Here is an 18,964-nt window from a genome sequence, read left to right on the forward strand (position 1 = left end):
GCAAGCGTACGTCTTGAGGACGACCATGAGCCACATGTCATCTCAAATAGCTGCCCGTCAAGCCTTGTGACGAAACGGAATCGGACTTCTTCAAGGCGCGGATCCTAAAGTTGTTTGGTAAGTTCTAGTCTCCACACGCGTTGTGCCCAGTCTAGTGACCATCTCCTTTAAGTTAAAAATTGCAGCTTTAAGCACAATATGTGGGAGTAACTCTCGGCGCCGGTTGTTTCAGGATCGCAGAGTGACGCGGAAACCCAGTGACAGTAAGCGCGTAAGCGGGTGCTAGTACCTCCGACGAGATGAGTGACTGCCCGGGAGGGCTGGAGGAAGCTTGTATGAGACAGGTAATTGTAATTTCATTTTCGCGCTTGCGAAGCAATTCATAAGACGTATTTTAAATTTGAGATTTTCTTTAGTTATGCCGCCACAAGTACAAGGAATTTCATTGATAGGGGTGCCGTGTGTTTGTTTTCATATGCCCAGAAACTAGGTAAAGGTTATGTGTTTTAACATTTTTTTCTGTGGTGATAGGCTTAAGGTTAGAATGAATTATATCTGTCAAGGCGTGGCGCAGTCTGTGTCTATTTGGAGAAGAGGTATGTGTGTGTGTGTGCGTGCGTGCGTGTTCGTTTGTTTGTTAGTTCGTTGGGGGAGAGAGAGGAGATGAAGAAGAGGAGGAGCGTGAGGGATCACGTCGAATCATTCAAATCGTTAACTCTGACAGTAATGAGGTAAGAAGGATACCTGCTAGTTACACCGGTTCGGTTTTGTGCCAAACTCAAATTGCGTTTTGCCGGGTAAATATTGCTACAATTTTTTGTTTTCATCAACAAAATTAATTTTGAGGCATGCCGTTGACAAATAGGACCCCTGTTTTCAATCCCAGTCCAGGTTATTCGCGACTCCAGCGAACTATAGATGGCGCGCTGCTCAGGCAAAATTCGGACGAAAGAAGGTCGTTTTCGTTGTTCAGCATGCGGACCATCACAAATTCTTGCACTGCAGCGTAAAATCGGTGTTACATTTGAATGCAAAGCGATTTTTCGACCCTAGAAACGTTCGTCTACTCAGTGCGTAAGAAGGGCCCGGTGGAATCATTAAAATAATTACTGGAAACAATGTTTGTTTCTATGCTGCCTACGAGAACCAAGCAGCGATAGCAGACGACAGAGTCGGGACAACCTCCTCTCCTGAGCTTCTCAGCGCTGCCGCTACGCGGCGTCGATTTCGCTGGAGTCACGAATATTGCGCTGGTAAATTTCCTGTACATAGTGCTGCTTCAAAGATGAACTGAAGTTTATGTCTTCTATGTGTGCATTGGCAATGGCATGTGGCTCAACAAGACTTCACACACGAAAGTTCTCAAATAGAAGAGGGAATCAATGTTCATCCGGTAAGGTTTGGTAATTATCTCCGCCACAGATGGCCTCCTTGGCGAATTGTAACCGGCAGACCTTCAAACCGCACAAAGGCTAAGCAAAGCCACAACTGGATGCAGCAAGACTAAAAGCTTTATAATATACTGTAAGGACTATGGCTTTATAATAAGCCTTTTATAGCAAAACATACCGATCTGAAAAGCGTTGTTTGTGGTTATTTTAAAGTGGTATACGGAAACTTCGTCGTATTGTATTAATTCTGGTTCACTGCACAGTTAAAAGGTTTGTCTTCGTTTGCTGCCAGAGAAATGTAGCTTGCGATGAACTAAATCAAAGTTATGACTGCTGGTGTCAGGCACATATTCAGAACTTTTTTTTATTAAAATAATTGTAATCAAGTGTTTTTATGTGTTTTAGCACTGTGATTAAGATACGTCAATGTGTTTTCTAAAAAAGACTACTAATTTGCAGTTTGTATCTTCTCCTAAAATATTTTGTAGATCTGAGCATGTATTCATACCTGAATATGTGCCAGGCATTCCCCAGTATGTGTATAATTGTTTACTAGGCCTGTAAGCTTCCCCACTACATCATTGCCGCTATGTTAGCGCTTCCCAGCTATTATTCGAGAGAGATAAGTGTTTCTCATGATCAATTAGGTTGAGATTGTTTAGCGTTAATGTTTTTCAGTCCCCCATTTTTAATTCCTGACAGAGCGCCTCAATGTCCGTTTATTTTTGGTTTGCCGCTATTTATCACCACAAGCAAAAACATCACGCCACTGGGATTAACCTGAAACTCACCTCATGATTAACGACGCTGCCGTCCGCTGTCTTAAAGTGGGCCTACGTTCATGGGTACTTGTCTAGTGGTTCTGGAGTTGATGTTGCTGAGATAACCGAGACGCCGATTTCTACGATCGCCTCTGTCAGCATCATGGTCAATTACAGCTGGCCCGAGCCCGAACCAGGCCAATCAACATGCTGGCCCGAGCCCGGCCCGGGCCCACAGTCAAAAGTCCGAGCCCATCCCAGGCCTGGGCTTTCGGGTAAGCCCAAGCCCGTGCCCAGTGGTATAATCTTTAATCCAATCGCCATATTGAGATAAATACGTCAAAATTTCTCAGTTTAAATGTCGGAAGTGCCTCAATAAGAGCAGGTATAAATATTAGTAGCAAATTTAATGATAAAAAAACTGCGCCGACTTTACTCAACGAGATTAACAATTTAATCAAGCGTTTCGTCTCCCATGCGGGGAACATCATCAGTGAAACCTTCAAGCAGGAATGAGCGAAAAAACTTCAACAATCTTACAAGTCCGCATAAACATCGGGGGAGGGGGCCGCGGTTGGAGTTGCAAGCTGATGAGTCACTTCAGATGAACCATGATTCCACCAACCTTCGTGGACCCCACCCTTGTTTACACGCCAAAGTGGACGCATTCTCAAAGTCGAAACTGTGACCCGTATTCCAACAATGGTCTACGAGTTCCGTCTTCGCTGTGTTTGTTTAGGCGAGTGCAGCGCTTCCAGCCTGTCTCCCCAATGTAGGATGTGTCACAGTCTAGACAGTTCACTTTATACACAACACCGCACTGGGACTCTGGGGCGGTGTAATCTTTAGGTTTAGAAATGAAGTCACATAGTTTATGGTGGGGTTTGAAAGCTGTGCGGATATTCAAAGGGGCGAGGGCCCTGCGAATGGACTCAAAGGCACCTCTCAAATAGGATATTGTTGCTTGCCCTGTCCTAAGTTGTCCATTATCCTGACTTCTTTGTCCCATCTGTTTGTGCGTGTTATCAATAAAACATTTCGGATAATTCCGCTTCATCAGCAGGTCAACAATAACAGCATCCTCAGAAGCGCGCAAGCCGCCTCGGTGGCTCCGAGGCGAGAGCGCTGGCCTACGGATCCCCATGTGGCGGAGGCTTATTGCGGAGCAGGCGCCGTGTAACCGAGCTTTCGGTTGCACGTCAAAAGATCCCCAGGTAGTCTAAATTAATCCTCAGTCCTCCGCTGGGGCGTGCCAGATGCCCGTCGTTGGTTTAGCACGTAAATCCCCCAAATTTGACTTTTTTTTTCAGAAGCGCGCAATTGAGGATTAGAAGAAATGCGTTCGGACCGGTGTAGTAGGTTTTTTACGACAGCCCTTTTATGTTCGACAGAATGATGCGAGTTAAAGCTTAAGAGGTTGCCTGTATCACAGCTTTGCGGTACACTGTTGTATATAGCGACCGGTACTATTTCGGGGGTGTAGGCCCGTTTGTCATGTGCGCATTCGTCATAGGCCAACTGGTAATAGGCCCGTTCGTCACAGCGGAACATTCGTCATAGGGGAATTTGTCCCTAGGAACGTTTGTCACTGTGCGAACCGGATATTTGAATTTGCCCAGCATATATTCACCTGGCTGTGCATCCAATAACGATTAGTACGGTATATTTAAATTTACTAAAGAGAGGGAACATCCAAACAAGTCATCGTTGTACTTAGAAAAATATAGATTCATGGAGGGAAATACAAAAAAAAAAAATTAAAAAGCGATATGCCGAGCTGGCACCCTTAGGGTTTCTAGACGATTGCGACCATTGTAGCGGCTCACAATAATTTGAGGACGCCGGTTGCTGTCGTCGTGCTTCTTGGACACCCTTGAAGATGTCGTGCGGCCCTCTGCTTGAGCCAGCTTTATCTCTGTTAAGGATAAAAATAAAAAAAAACACACCCACTCCGGAGAAAGCTTTTTTGATTGGGCACCGTACTGAAATTTTGAGCCACAAATGCAAAAATGTGCTACAGAAAACGCCCAAGTTCTCAGAGGATTAGGTAAGTTCTTACGTGCTGTCCCCGGAGCCACGCTTCGATGCTTTTGTTCGTCCTTGTTGGCCTTTCTGCTAGTGTTGGTTCTCTGACTGACCAAACCCGAGGAGGGGAGGTGGCCGACGACAAGCCGTTTCGACGGGGTCTCCCGATATACACGTCCTCGAAGTAGTCCGCCACAAGTGAGGCATCGGTGGGGAAAACCTCGAGAATGTCGGCGATTGGCAAGAAGGCCAATGCTGGATGCATTCCCATTTGAAAATCAACAAGAAATAAAGTAACCAATTGGCTTACCTGAAGACAACAGTAAGACATATAAATAGAATGCCGCATACCAGAACAGCAAACTCGTCATCTGAATTGTAGCGACTCTGGTGACCACTGGAGCACACCTTCCTATACACCGACTGGGATAAGTAAAAAAAAGCATCCCTGTATCGTTGATGGCCGCTTTCTTGATGTCCGTGTAGCCACCTCAAGGCAGTTGAGCCCCATGTGACTCAGAACGACGTCGAAAAACCGTAAAACGAGCGAACATATCTCGAAGTTTTTGAACACATATCCAATAATAGGACCACCGAGCGTTCCGTTTCATACGTTTATCAGAGCTCTTGAATGCTCACCTTTTCAAGGTAGCTTCAGATTTGTTGGGCAGCAAGCTGTAAACAATTGACTTCACCACGCCGTTGTACAGTTAGTAGAACTGCGCCGGGGTCACTTTAAAGGTCCCGTCCGCGAACCACGTAGTCGCCTGAGCCAGACAGCTCAAGTTGCGCTCGGTAGCAAAGATCAGGATTCTTTCGCTGTCGCCCTCTCCGCTATCGTGGAGGAGAAAGGAGTCTCCTTTGGCAGTGGTCTGCATGCAGGTAAAACAGTCATTATTATCATAATATGTCGTGCACTTTGATTTTGCGCTGCAATACACTTTACTTTGAACTCTGTGGGCATTCGATCGTATATCGGCTCTGCAAGATGATACGCTGGACTCGAAATTCGACCGTTGCCTTTGCTTGCGGATGGTGCGCCGAAGTGTTGGCGGTGCGGGAATCTGCAAAGCAGTATCGTCACTGACACAGGCACCCGCAGCTAGAAGTATTTGGTGTGGTGCTAGACGGCCTTCCACTGGAATAAAGGACATTAGTGAGCTTGTTTTGGAAATATAAGAGCAGGAACAGATTTTGGTACATACCAGCTTTTTCCTTCATCTGATCACGAACCCAAGCACATTAATCTTGGTGTTGTCAAACGCATGCGTATGGCCTCCTGAATAAGAGATTACACGAGTCTTGGCGTGATCGGTGACTAATTTAGTTTTACAAACTTCTCTTCGCCGGCAGGCCCAATACAACGCAGTTTCGTAAACCTTAATGCAAGTGTAGGAATGTCCTTCGTGAAGAAGCATATCGCCACTTTTCTTAGTAGTAACTACCTCCATTTAGAAATCAAGAGTGATATTTTTATAATCGGATGGCAACCGGCATAATAAGCCCTGAAACGGGGCACAAAAAAAAAAGAATCGCGTTCGGTGGGCTTTTTTCTATTGTGAACTTTATGTTCTCGAAGTTCTTTTGTAAGAAAGGTGACCCCGATAAGGACAATATACAGGCCAAAATCTGCATGCTGCCTTAACTTGGGGTCATTGGGTCATAACTTGTTTCCCGTAGTCAACCTCACTGGCCTTGCACGGATTTAATTAAGTGGCCCCCTTTCGTAACTTTCCTAAGAAAACAAGATATAAAAAAAAAGTTTAACAATCTTGAAGTCATTGTGTGACAAACTGCCAGCGTAGCGAATCACCCTATGACCAATGTTCCGCTATGACGAACGGGCCTGTTACCAGTTGCCCTATGACGAATCGACATGTGACGAATGGGCCGTATCCCCTATTTCGGAACACATTAACATACAGAAAAGGCTTTGCACCGTTCTGTTCAACTTCATGTGTGAATTGGATTGATGATTCAATGCTGTTCAAAGCTAAATGAAAGTCACAAAAGGGACATGGCAAAGGCCACGCATGCGACAAGAGCGAAGACGGAACTCGTAGACCATTGTTGGAATACGGAACACAGTTTAGACTTTGAGAATGCGTCCACTCTGGCGCGTGAACAAAGGTGGGGTCCAAGCAGGTTCGCAGAATCATGGTTCATCCGAAGTGACTCATCAGCTTGTAACTCCAGCTGCGGCCCCCTCCTCAATGTGTATGCGGACTTGCTTAAATAGGACTGTTGAAGTTTCTTTCGCTCATTCCTGCATCAAGGTTTTACCGACGATGTTTCCCACATGGGAGACGAAACGTTTGATTAAATTGTTAATCTTGTTGAGTAAAGTCGGTGCAGTTTTTTTTTATCATTATGATTCCCGGCTTTTGGAATATTTTTGCAGCACATTTAATGAAGAAATGGATGCCGATAAACACTTGCCAAGGTTGACAAAAATAAACAGAAACATTCAATCAATAGTTATGATTGCACTAAGCGGTTGCTATGTGGATGTTTTTTTATGTTCGACAGCTCGGCAAAGTCTGCGGATCTGGTTATGCTTCCTGTACGAGACAGATCACGAAGCGGTTGCTGACTGACCAGTTGGGGCGAAAATTTTTGTGGGAAGGACGTAAGAGAAAGTTGACATTCAGGAACCTTCACCTTGCTGAGTGCATCATAAGTAAGTAATCTCTGGAACAGTAGTGCAGATCGCTTCACATGGAACCAGATTTATGGAATTGTTGGTGTCATACTTCTGTTGCTTTCTTTTATCAGATGCAGTGCAGAGCTGCCATAAATGTGAAGACTTCAAGGTAGAAACCATGGTCACGGATTAACTTCGCCACGCACCTGCCTGACATCAGTCATATCAAATGGTAAGCTGGTCTTATTAAGCTGATGTTAGCACAAAAATCAAACTTTTCTAGAACAGTAAGTATGGTGTGCAATTTCTTCAAAGCATAATTTCTATATAAGAGTATTTGAATGCTTTAAATATTAAAGCCAGAGACACCTTTTTTGGTTTAATTTGAAAGCAAATACTACAGGTGTGAACAGTATTGAATAATTTTAAATAAAAAAAATTTTTGTTTGGAGTGTTTCTTTAAGAGGAAAAATTTCATTATGTAATAGTACCTTATTATGGATTAAAAAGAATGCATAGACAACGAATTTTAAGAACACTGATATTTGATGTAAATCTAACAAACAAAAGTTGGCAATACAGTACACACATCCAGCATGAGTGTGCTTTAAAAACAAGGCATAAAATACTTGTGATTTATTTACATCAGTTCCAATTCTTGCATATTTGAGTCACTTAACTTTGAACTTCACTGTTTTATTAGTTTTGTTCCAAAGAATGGTAAACCACTGCTCACATATCTTTAACGTAACATTTTTTCGTTGCTTTTCAGGAACATTCTGCACCACAGGAGAAAGATGTGAACTGCCTTAAGTGGGCCTTGAATGCGCTGAGCTTTTTATTATGTTTATCAGACATTTTTTTAAAGCAAAGTATCCTGCATTGTTCAGTAAGTATACTTTATTTTGAAAACATTATGCTGTCTATGCAGCATTGTTCAAAAATTATACTTTATTTTAAAAGCATCAAGCACTGCTCGTCTGTCTAACAGTAACAATAAAGAGTTAATGGCGATTTGTTTGGCACTGCAACTTTTTCTACAGAACGGATGTGCATGCCTGACAGGCTGGGCAGGAATTTAGTGCGCTACTCACGTTCAAAGTTACGCTGCAAGACTGCAGCCGCATCTTTTGCCATGCAGTCGGTGCTACAGCTCTCATGGAATTCTGGTGTCCTCGTCACTAGAGCATATGACTACTGAAGCCTTAGACTTCAGTAGTCAATTCCTCAGGGCCGTTGGTCATAGCTTATGACAATGTTTGTGTCCAGTATTTCAGTTCTCCCGCATGTGGCGAGGTCCACCTCACTAAAACGAGTCAGCATCAGTAGTGTCGCCTTCCTTGTCAGTGTCGTCTGCATTGATCCTGTGGTAAAGCTTCTGAGCTTGATGGTGAAAAAAAAACTTCAATATAAAGAATGTCTGCTGCGGGCCTGATTGCTACATTATACATCTGTTATGCACCATTTGGGTATACATTGAGAGCATGCACGGGCCGTACAGCAAATCTGCCCTCTGAGCTCATGTTTTGTAAAGAATTGGACTCTTATCCGTTTAAATTTTTCTGTAGGACAGTTTACACGCTATATGCTAGCATAAAATGAAGGCTGCTTAGGCACTTCCTTGCCCTCCTGGCATAGGGCTGGTCGCTATACCAGGAAAGGTAATATTTCTGAGGTATGTACATGGTACATCCACAGGATCAGGCTGAACATCCTACAATGGTCCTGAATGTCCAGCTGCATCAACCAGATTGCGTTAGTGGTACGTTTTCTGGGGAACCATTTTGCACTGCACAGTAGATACTTTCAATGTTGGATGAATCGTAGCAGATATCCACTGGATATGTTAAATGTCCGAACAACATATCTCTCGGATGTTTAATAGACGGTTGCTGGTTGACTGGGTACCATCAAACCAATGTGCACCGGGGCACCTGTTGTCAATTACCGCTAATTGGTTTTCGCCCCAATCAACCCAATGTGCACAGGGGTGCCTGTCGTCAATTGCCGCTTATTTGTTTTTGCCCCATAAATACCATCAATCCAATGTGCACAGGGGGGGCCTGTTGCCAACAGCCGCTCATTAGTTTTTGCCCCATAAATACCATCAACCCAATGTGCACAGGAGCACCTGTTGCCAATTGCTGCTCATTGGTTTTTGCCCCATAAATACCCTCAATGCAATGTGCACTGGGGTACCTGTTGCCAATTGCTGCTCATTGGTTTTTGTTTCATAAATGCAATCAGCCCAATGTGAATTCCCTAAAGGATTACCAATTCAGCCCAATGTGAATTCCCTAAAGGATTACCAATTGGTGCACATAGGTTTTTGTTTCATAAATGCATATTGCTCAATGTGTCTGGACCTACAGTTGCACATTGGTTCAATGTGAATTTTGGCCTCATTTCACATCGCCCATTCCCAGCAGGGAACTCAACGTCGGTGGTTCCGGAGCGGTGCTGACGAGAGCCTCAGGCTGCAGCGCTTGCTGGACTTCTTCCCTGACAATCTCGGCGATTGAGGGCGAAGCTGGGCTTGCGGCGGCAGGTAGAAGTTTCTTAATCTCCTCCCGGACGACGTCCCGGATTATCTCGTGCATGTCCGTGGTGTTGCAGCCGGGAGATGAAAAGGAACCGACGCCGGGAACTCGGTGATAGTGGGCGGCTCGTGCTTGAAGGGCACGTTCGATGTTGGTGGCCTCCGTCATGATGCCTTCGACGGTGGTAGGCGGGCACCGCACAAGACCACCGAAAATGTTTTCCTTCACGCCGCGCATCAAGACTCTGAGCTTCTTTGCTTCGGATGCTTCAGGATCGGCGCGGTTGCTCAGTCGCAGGACATCTTCCACGAAGCTAACGACGCTCTCGTTAGGTCCCTGGATCCTCGCTTGAAGAAGCTCTTCTGCGCGTTCTCTTCGTTGTTGGTTCGTGAATGTTTTTCGCAACTCAGCCTTGAGTTGCTCCCAGGAAGTGATGGATGCTTCGTGGTTCTCGAACCAGATCCGGGCGGTTGCTTCCTAGGTGAAGTAAGCGTTCTGCAGGCACTGTTCCGGTGTCCACCTGTTATGACGGGCCACCCGTTCATACTGTTGGACCCAGTCGTCGATGTCTTCGTGGCTTTCGCCGTGGAAGGGAGCCGGTGTCCGAGGAGCGACGGGTAGGTAGACGACGGCAGGAGCGGCGGGGGTCTGCGACTGGTTGGCCATCGTCGTCTTCTTCGGCGTGGGCTTGTCCAGCAGCAAACCGTACTCAGGATCCTCTCCCTTGGTGCGGCGGCTGGTCCGAGCTTCAGGTTCCGCGCTGAGTGGTCTTCTCACCGAGCCGGGAAACGGACTTGCACTGCGGGCCCTGGGAGGGGAACGCTGTACGGGCATGCGGTACCCAGCACCTCCACTAAAATGTCACGGGTGGTGACCAAAAGCACAACGAATAAACAGAAAGAAATAAACGTTTAATGTGGCGAACTTGTGCCAAAAATAAACGGATACAAAAGATAATAAGAGAGCGTCGCGGGCGTCGGAGGCGGCGGAGCGGCAGAGTCGAACGCTGGGGCGAATCTGACTGCCGATCAACACGCGGAGTCCCTTATGTACGCGCGTTGGGTTCTGGAACAATCGGCCTAGAGTGCTCGGCGACTAGAACATTCGGAACTCGACCAGACGAGAATGTTCTCGAACTAACGAGAACGCAATGTTGAAAGTACAAATAAGAGAGCATTCCACTGACTGGAATCGAACCTAGACTTTCCTCGCGACAGTCAAGCACGGTGGTAACCACTCGGCCACGCGCGCTTTTTTTTTTTTCTTTATTGCCTATTTTTGACAAAAACAGAACAAAGCACTGTAAAATGATAAAAACTATGTTGGCCCTACAGCGGCCAACATGGCAAGGTTAAAATGAACTCAAATGCGTCACACTTTCCAGCACGGGTAGCCAGTCAGGTACACAACTTTGAGACTTCCACTTCTCTACAATTTGCAGCATCATTTCGCAAAAGTACTCGTGAGCCTGTTTTGCGTCAATTTCTGCATGGCGCACGGCCATGCGTGACTTCCAAATGCTATGAAGCCCCACAAGAAAAACGAGATTGAACGGTACGTTATCGTCGTTTTCAACGGCTAGGTACCGAATGCCATGTGGGTCCAAAGGTAAATCCTTCTTCAACGTACGTTGGAGAATGTCCCCCCCAAAAAAAAAAACACCGTCCCAGCACTCTAGAAACACGTGCTCTACCGTCTCCGGTTTCTTGCACAAAATACAATTTACCCCCCATGCAACAAACAAACCCTTCTCCTCCAACCATGTCTTAACCGGCAGCACTTCGGTATGCAGTTTAAAGAAAAAAGATTTCACACAAGGAGGAACTGCCATTCTCTTCACGCGCTGAAGCACGTTTTGACCTGGGCCCGCACTATACAGTGATCGGTATAAGGGAACAGGGAGAGCAACATCAACAAGATCCCTATACAATCTTTTCTGCGGCACTTCACTTAAATACTCCATTGAAAAACGAGTGCTCAAAAACTGTGTTGCTTGAGCAACCTCTCGCCAGTAACCACGGATTCCTCCGGCGGGGGGACACGCAGAAGAAACAACGAAATGTGGCAAAGCTTTGCCTAAGCGCAGCTGACACATAGTACGAAGAAAACCATCCTTCACATCACGAACAAAAATAAATCGGTTTACCACTTGCCTCAGGAATAAGTGCGCTAATGACAAGCCCCCGGATCCGACACGCCGAAAAAGATTCGTTCGGCTAGTCCGCTCCCAGGTCGATCCCCAAATAAAAACGGCAAAAACTCTATGTAATTTCTGTACGTTGACGCGCGAGCAGTGTAACACTTGAAGTACATACCACAATTTGCTGACAAAAAACAAATTGCACACCGTGGCACGTGCAAACATTGACAAATCCTTGCCCTTCCATCTCTCGGCTTTGTCGCGCAGTTCTACAGCCTGATTTCTCCAGTAAAGCTCACTATCCCGATAACTTTCTAAAGGTACACCTAGGTATTTCGGAGGCGTTGTTACCCACTTCATGTTTTCAAATGCACTGGGTGCCGAGTCCCATTCACCATGCCAGAGGCCAAGGCATTTCTGCCAGTTTACCGAACTACCACTATATTTGCAGAAAAGTTCAATAGCTTTTACTGACTCACTTACGCTGTCTTTATCTACACAAAAAATGGCAATGTCGTCAGCATATGACAATACGCGAACTTCACTCGACAGTAGTTGAAACCCATGAATGCTTTGGGTATTAAGAATATACCTACAAAAAGATTCAATGAAAATGCAGAAAAGAAGGGGGGACAAAGGGCACCCCTGGCGCACAGCACGATGGACTGGGATACGTTCACCAACAGCTTTGTTTACAATAAGATTAGTAGTGCACCCTTTATACGCCATACGCACGCCCTCAAGAATGACAGAACCTACATTTACATGTTCCAGGACATTAAAAAGAAGCTCGTGCGACACTTGATCAAAAGCTTTTTCCAGGTCGATCTGGAGTATTGCGACCACACGAGCCATACAATCACAGCATTCCAGCACGCTCCTAGCGGTATGTATATTTGACAGAATTGATCGCCCTTTTATTCCACACGTCTGGTGGGGTCCAACCACATCCTGGATAACTGACTGTAAGCGCCTGGCCAGGATTTTCATTAAAATTTTGTAATCGACATTTGTTAGACAAATGAGGCGATAGGCCGATACTTGTCTCAATTTAATTCTATCGTCAGTTTTCGGGATAAGGACCGTGTGAAAGCGAGAAAACGAGGGTGGCTTTTTTTTTTTTTTTCGTACGCTTCATTAAATACCTGACTTTCAAGGGGCTTATCTCACGTTTAAACATCTTGTAGAAGGACGCACTGAGGCCATCTGGGCCAGGTAATTTCCCCGCATTTAATTCGTCTATTGCCCGTTCAATCTCACCCACAGTAATTGATTCTTCTAACCTTGACACTACATCGTCATCCAAACGCGGTAAAAAGCACAAGAATTCTTTTTTGAAGTTATCTAAGTCTACAGGACGATAAGAAAACAAGTTTTTATAAAAATCACAAAAAGCGCGTTCTATTTCCGCGAGTTCACTCGTTACCACCCCGCTACTCTCAATTTCTGCTATCTCATTGTGGGAAGCATATTTCTTTTCCATCCCGAGTGCTCTCTTTGTTGGCGCTTCGCCCAGCAACATTTTCCCTGCTCGCGCCCGTACTAGTGCACCATGATATCGTTCTTTATCCAAGATTTCAAGTTGGGCTTTGACGGGGCAGATATCATCTTTGAATATGCCGGGCGTACGGCTTTCCTCACCAATCAAAATCTTAAGTGTGCTGCGCAGAAGTTCTTCCTGTTTTCTTGCACTATTCTGAATAGCGCTTCCTCGCTCCATGGCTATCATTTTAACTTCTTGTTTGAAAGTATCCCATTTAGCAGCATAAATATTTTCATCTTGTTTCATTAATTTTTGAATGCTGTCTTTGACAGCCTTTACAAAAGTTTTATCGTCCAAAAGTTTACTATTTAACTTCCACAGCTCCCAAGAAAACTTCTTTCCTTTTCCCTTGGCTTTGCCAAGAATGACAGAAACCAGACAATGATCACTAAATGATACCGGCGTTACACAGTAGCTGGAGCTCAGAGGCATCAGCTCTAAGGAAATATACAACCTATGCAAACGGGCATGACTAAATCCTTGAAAATGAGTAAAGCGACAGTTCAAAGCATCCCCCAAGACTTCCCCAACGTCCTCCAACCCATACTCATTAACAATTTTATTTAAAATGCTGGTACTCGCGTCTCTGAAAGGCGTTACACTGGATTTATCTCGCGCGGAACACACACAGTTGAAATCACCAAGGCATATTGTCATACGGTCAGTGTCAAAATAAGAACGAATAAACTTGAAAAATACTTTCCGCTCTTCAGCGTTGTTATACGCATTGTGGGATTCGACTTGCCTTACTGCACCACGAGGTCAATCCCACTCCGTAGCTCGATGTTGAGGACTGCTACGGCCGAGTCCGTCCGGAGGCTGCCGTGGACTCCGAGGAGAGGATTCACTCCAAAACACAAAGATACTGAAGAAGCGGGTTTATTTGGCTCCTGTGCCACCACGCTGTGCCCGTCGGCCAAACTAATAAAAGAAAAGAACGGAAAAGGGTCGGCGCTGTCGCATTAGACAGATTCACCTGGAGGGGGCCCACGCTGCCGCATTAGGCAGATTCGTGGAATGGGGAAAGCTCCAAAAAGAACGAGGCTCCGTGGCCCAGAGCCTTCCCCGGACGAGGGAAGGTCCCGCCGTTCGCGGCCGCTTATCTAGCCAGTGGAAAGTGGACGCGCCCGGGGTAGGTAGTGTGGCTTATCCCGCAGATGGGCCACGTCCACAATCATTTCCGAAGGGTGCGCCGGAGGCACTTTCACCCAAAAGGGCGAGGGAAGACACGCCCTCTTCGAGGAATGCGGCCTTACCCCCGTATCCGGGATGACGTCGCCATAACGCTCCCACGGCCAGCTTGTTCTAGGCCTAGATAGGGAGACGGGAAACTCGTGGTTCCCACACTCCTCCCCCCTTAAGGCTGAGATAGGACTAAAAACAAAATTGGCCTACCGACTCTCAAACAAAAAAAAAAAAAAACGAAAGCGAAAAAAAACTACCGCGTCCGGTACCGACTCCCACATGCTGGGGTTGACAAATGGAAAATCTTCGGGGACGCTCCCGGCGTTGAAGTCCGTGGCTCACCATGGCGCAGGGACTTGACGATGTTTTGGCCGAAGTCCAGCAATGACGACTCCGGGGCGTCTCCCGACGACGCGTCCCGTGTTGGCGTCGGCACGCGCGCCCACCCGCAGTGCAGGTGGCTTGCAGGCGGGGTCCAGGCATCGGGACGGGAATCCGCAGGTTGGGGCAGCGCAGGGTCGCCGTGACGGCAAAGTGTGTCGGGGGATGACACTCGAAGTGCTTGAATGGTAGCGAAGTCCCCAGCTCCAGGTTCCCAGGGTTGGAGACGGAACCAGGCAGCGGGAGGACACCTGACGCCATCTTGGTCACAGCGGAGTGAAAAAGTCTTTCGGGCCGGCAGGGGGACTGGCAGCCCCGGCGATGATGACATTGCTCCGGCGAATGATGACGCTGCCCCGCATTGTTGTCCTCCTCGTGGGCCGCGCCATGACTCACACCCGCCTGGTACTGGAATGCAACCTGCGCTCCGCCCCCTCTCCCGTTTCTTTCCCCAAGAAACCTCGGAAATTCCGAGCAAGGTCGAGCCGTCCAACTGAGGACACTCGACCAATCCCTGGGTGCTCAAGGACCCAGAGATAAAAAAAAAAAAGAAAAAGGCAGAGACAAAGGTGTCTTTCTGCCGTGAGTCACGTGCATCGCACTGGCTCGGCTCGCGAAGTTATTGTGAAAACAGTTCCACGACTCCGCTTAATGTGAACACGGATGTCCACATACCAAGCTGACTCGCGTCACCCCGGACAATAGATTTGTTGGTGACTATTCGAAGAGGCAAAGTTCTTTGTGGCTGCTTTTGCTAACGATGCCTAATCGCTTCGATTTGCGGGCGCAATGAAATGTCAAATGCACCACCCTGTCCTTTCTTGCGATATTGAAACGATGCAGGGCTGCAAACGGGCAGGCTCGCCAACATTGTTATTTTCCAAACATGTTAGCTTTTACCTTAGGCTAAAACACAAATTCCTGTGGCCAGGTATAGCACAGCGACCTAACTTCGAAAAGTCTTGGAGCCGCGTGCTGCCCTGGCCAACGCGAACCAGGAGAGCACCGAATGCAACTCCCAGTCGCGCAGGACAGCCACCTTGAACTGCACTGTTCGTAGAGGCCAAGCGCCGTAGCTCGAGTTTATCCGCATCAGCAAGAACAGAAACCAATCCCCAATAAAAACCCCGTGCCAACAGCAATACGAGACTGTTCACGGCACACACGTCGGCAACAACACGAGTTGCTCGACACGGCGGGTACGCTGCCCGGCTGCCAAAGCCCGTCTGCAACAAAACAAGTTGCTTAGCGACGTTAGTGGCAAGCGTACCGCCCGGCGGACGCACCGCCCGACTCCGCAGAGTCCGCGAAAGTATTTACAACTATTCACATATTTACACCCCGGATCGTTCTGCTGAGCATCAAAAACTCATCGGTGCTACGGTCGATTCCCAACGACCACGCCGAGTGCCGTGGTTCACGATATCGTCCAGTGACCGCATGGCGGTCCCCTTATGACACGCAATTACGACGCGGTTTCTACCGCGTTCTCGGGATGCTGTTCAACCTCCCGCGCTTGTCCGGTAGCGCTGGTTAAACGTCTCCCAAACTCCGCAACGTTTTCGACGTCGCTTTTTTTTTTTTTTTTTTCCGGAGTCACAGGTTTCTAACAATGTCGGTACGTGCGACGGTCATTGACTCTTGCCGGAATCAATCGCGGGTGATCGGGAAATCTTTAAAGTTAGTTTACCGAAAACCGTTCTGACGCCAGTCCTGTTCCCTCGATGGGGACGGAAAGGCTTGGGAGAAAAATGAAAGGACTCACTCAGTAGTTCTCCGTGGATGGTCGATCTCGCTTCTGGATCCGGGAAGGTCCCGCCGTTGACGTGTTGACTGCTGGTCCTTTGTCGCAGCGTAGAGGGGCACCATCGGCGGTCTCCGTACGCGCGCTGCGTATTCCAGCAGTGGGAGAATGCAGGCACAGCGCATTTTCTCGCTCCGAGATACGCTTTGAGTTTCTGCGCTGACGGGGTGTCCACTTTGGGTGGGCCCCACGAGCCGCCTCGAAGGCAAAAAGCTGCACTTGCTTCTTGTTGCGTCACCGTACTTTGTTCGAGAACGGGCTTGACCTCGAAAAGCGCAGGTGCGCCTCCCCAGCGAAGTAGGCTGGCGTCGTCCCGAAAGGGAATGCCCCGGAAGCATTCCGGGCGTTGAGTCACCTCCGTGTGGGAGGGCGTTCGGCCGAGACACTTATTCATTGTCTCTTTGCGTGGCTGACGCGGCCACTAAGCCATTGAGTGGCATCGGGTGTTGGGCGTTCGCCTCTCCCTTTGTCCACCTGTTTGATCCTTGGCCGGAAATCGGCGTGGTTCGCTGTCATTTCGAAAGTGCTGCTTTGTTTGCAGTCGCCGGACAGGCCGCACGTTGGGGGCCAAATGTGGGATTCGACTTGCCTTCTTGCACCACGAGGTCGATCCCACTCCGTAGCTCGATGTTGAGGACTGCTACGGTCGGGTCCGTCCGGAGGCTGCCGTGGACTCCGAGGAGAGGATTCACTCCAAAACACAAAGATACTGAAGAAGCGGGTTTATTTGGCTCCTGTGCCACCACGCTGTGCCCGTCGGCCAAACTAATAAAAGAAAAGAACGGAAAAGGGTCGGCGCTGTCGCATTAGACAGATTCACCTGGAGGGGGCCCACGCTGCCGCATTAGGCAGATTCGTGGAATGGGGAAAGCTCCAAAAAGAACGAGGCTCCGTGGCCCAGAGCCTTCCCCGGACGAGGGAAGGTCCCGCCGTTCGCGGCCGCTTATCTAGCCAGTGGAAAGTGGACGCGCCCGGGGTAGGTAGTGTGGCTTATCCCGCAGATGGGCCACGTCCACAATCATTTCCGAAGGATGCGCCGGAGGCACTTTCACCCAAAAGGGCGAGGGAAGACACGCCCTCTTCGAGGAATGCGGCCTTACCCCCGTATCCGGGATGACGTCGCCATAACGCTCCCACGGCCTGCTTGTGCTAGGCCTAGATAGGGAGACGTGAAACTCGTGGTTCCCACAGCATAAACACAAATTATGCGCCATTCTAGGCACGAAAAAGAGAGGTCGCAGACAATCAACCGCCCCGCATCACAGGTCGTAACTGTCTGGACCACTGCCCCTAAACTCCGCCGCACAAGCAAGACGCGCCCTGCCGACGTCCCTACAGCGTGGCAAACGCACACGTCGTAGCGTGCCCTGAAAGGCCTCACCATGCACTCGGTCTGATCCGCCCCCTCGACCTTGGTCTCCTGTAAGGCTACAACGTCGAGGTCGTGTTCAAAGACGAGGCGGTATACTTGCCTCTGCCGTCGGCGGTCCGCGAGCCCCCGCACGTTGAGGGTCGCCAGGCGTACAGGCCGTTCAATAGGGACCATGGGCTATCGGGACCAGACCGAGCGTACGGGGCTTACCTTCGTCGTCGTTTTACAGGGTGGTGCATTCACACAGCCGTTCACTGAGTCAGTTTCACCCGGCCCTTTGGTGACAAGGGCCGCAACCGACCGTCCTTGCCTCTCCGGCCCTCCACCAACCTCCACTTGTACTCCAGCTGGCGCAGCCGTCGGTCCCGAGAAGACTCCGTGTCGTCGACGAACGGGCGCTTTGCAGAGCCTTCCACAACGTCCATCTCTGGCCCAGTGGGGTCTGCGTCAAGAGCCGGAGCCTTGCCTGCCTCGTCGTTTCCAGAAGACGTCGCCGACTGGACCTCGTCCGCCAGTGGCGAAGGGGGGGCCTCGGTCGACGGCCCTGCAGGAGGCGATGCGCTCACCACCTCAGGGACGGTGCCAGGCTCGCCATCCTTTGCCCGCTCGGTCGTCGGTTCCATGTGTGCTGCCACTTTCTCTGCCTTCTCTTCATCCATGAGGTGGTCCGTGTTGTCGTCACCCGCACCCCGTCCTGCAGCTCGAGCGTATGTGCGGACGCAGTCGGCCCGCTCGTGGCCGACGGCACGGCACTCGCTGCACCAAGGGGCACGGCATTCGCGTCGGATGTGGCCTGTCCTACGGCACCTGAGGCACACAGGGGCCCATCCAGGCACAACCACGAGCACCATGCCGCCGCCCAGCCGAAGCTGGTGCGGCAGACGCTCAAGGCTGACGCCCTCCCGCAAAACGAGACGCACGGTGCGGGTTGTTGACTCGACGCCGTCGAATCCTGACACTTTCCACTTTTCGTACGCCACTTGCTTCACCTCCCCGTAGTCGTAGAAGGCCCGCTGGATGGTGTCGTTTGGGACGCCGAACGGCACCCAGTGCAGCTTAATACGGATCTCCTGTCTGTATACGGGTCAACCACGACACATTTCCGACCCTTCACTGTAAGCCGCCCCGCCAGAAGTTTCTGCTTGGCCGCGTAGGTCTTCAGGTCTAGTAGCCAGACG

The 18,964-nt window shown here is 48.8% G+C and overlaps 1 protein-coding gene across 2 annotated transcripts; it reads left to right on the forward strand.

Annotated features, from left to right (window-relative positions):
• Positions 1 to 284: 284 nt before the first annotated feature.
• Positions 285 to 7,054, forward strand: LOC121833512. Of its 2 annotated transcripts, none has more exons than XR_006076741.1 (4): positions 285 to 344; positions 2,330 to 2,427; positions 6,707 to 6,857; positions 6,953 to 7,054. XR_006076741.1 is itself a non-coding variant. In XM_042286862.1 (4 exons), exons 1-4 carry the CDS (start codon positions 1,300 to 1,302, stop codon positions 7,012 to 7,014), a joined length of 405 nt encoding a protein of 134 aa, XP_042142796.1. In that variant the 5' UTR covers positions 1,221 to 1,299; the 3' UTR covers positions 7,015 to 7,054. The 2 variants fall into 2 exon arrangements, 1 of the variants encoding a protein (XP_042142796.1); XM_042286862.1 differs by lacking the exon at positions 285 to 344 and adding an exon at positions 1,221 to 1,393.
• The last annotated feature ends 11,910 nt before the right edge of the window (positions 7,055 to 18,964 follow it).

This window comes from Ixodes scapularis, unplaced genomic scaffold (genome assembly GCF_016920785.2).
Source record: "Ixodes scapularis isolate PalLabHiFi unplaced genomic scaffold, ASM1692078v2 PGA_scaffold8__174_contigs__length_109621045, whole genome shotgun sequence".
NCBI classification, from domain to species: Eukaryota; Metazoa; Arthropoda; class Arachnida; order Ixodida; family Ixodidae; genus Ixodes; species Ixodes scapularis.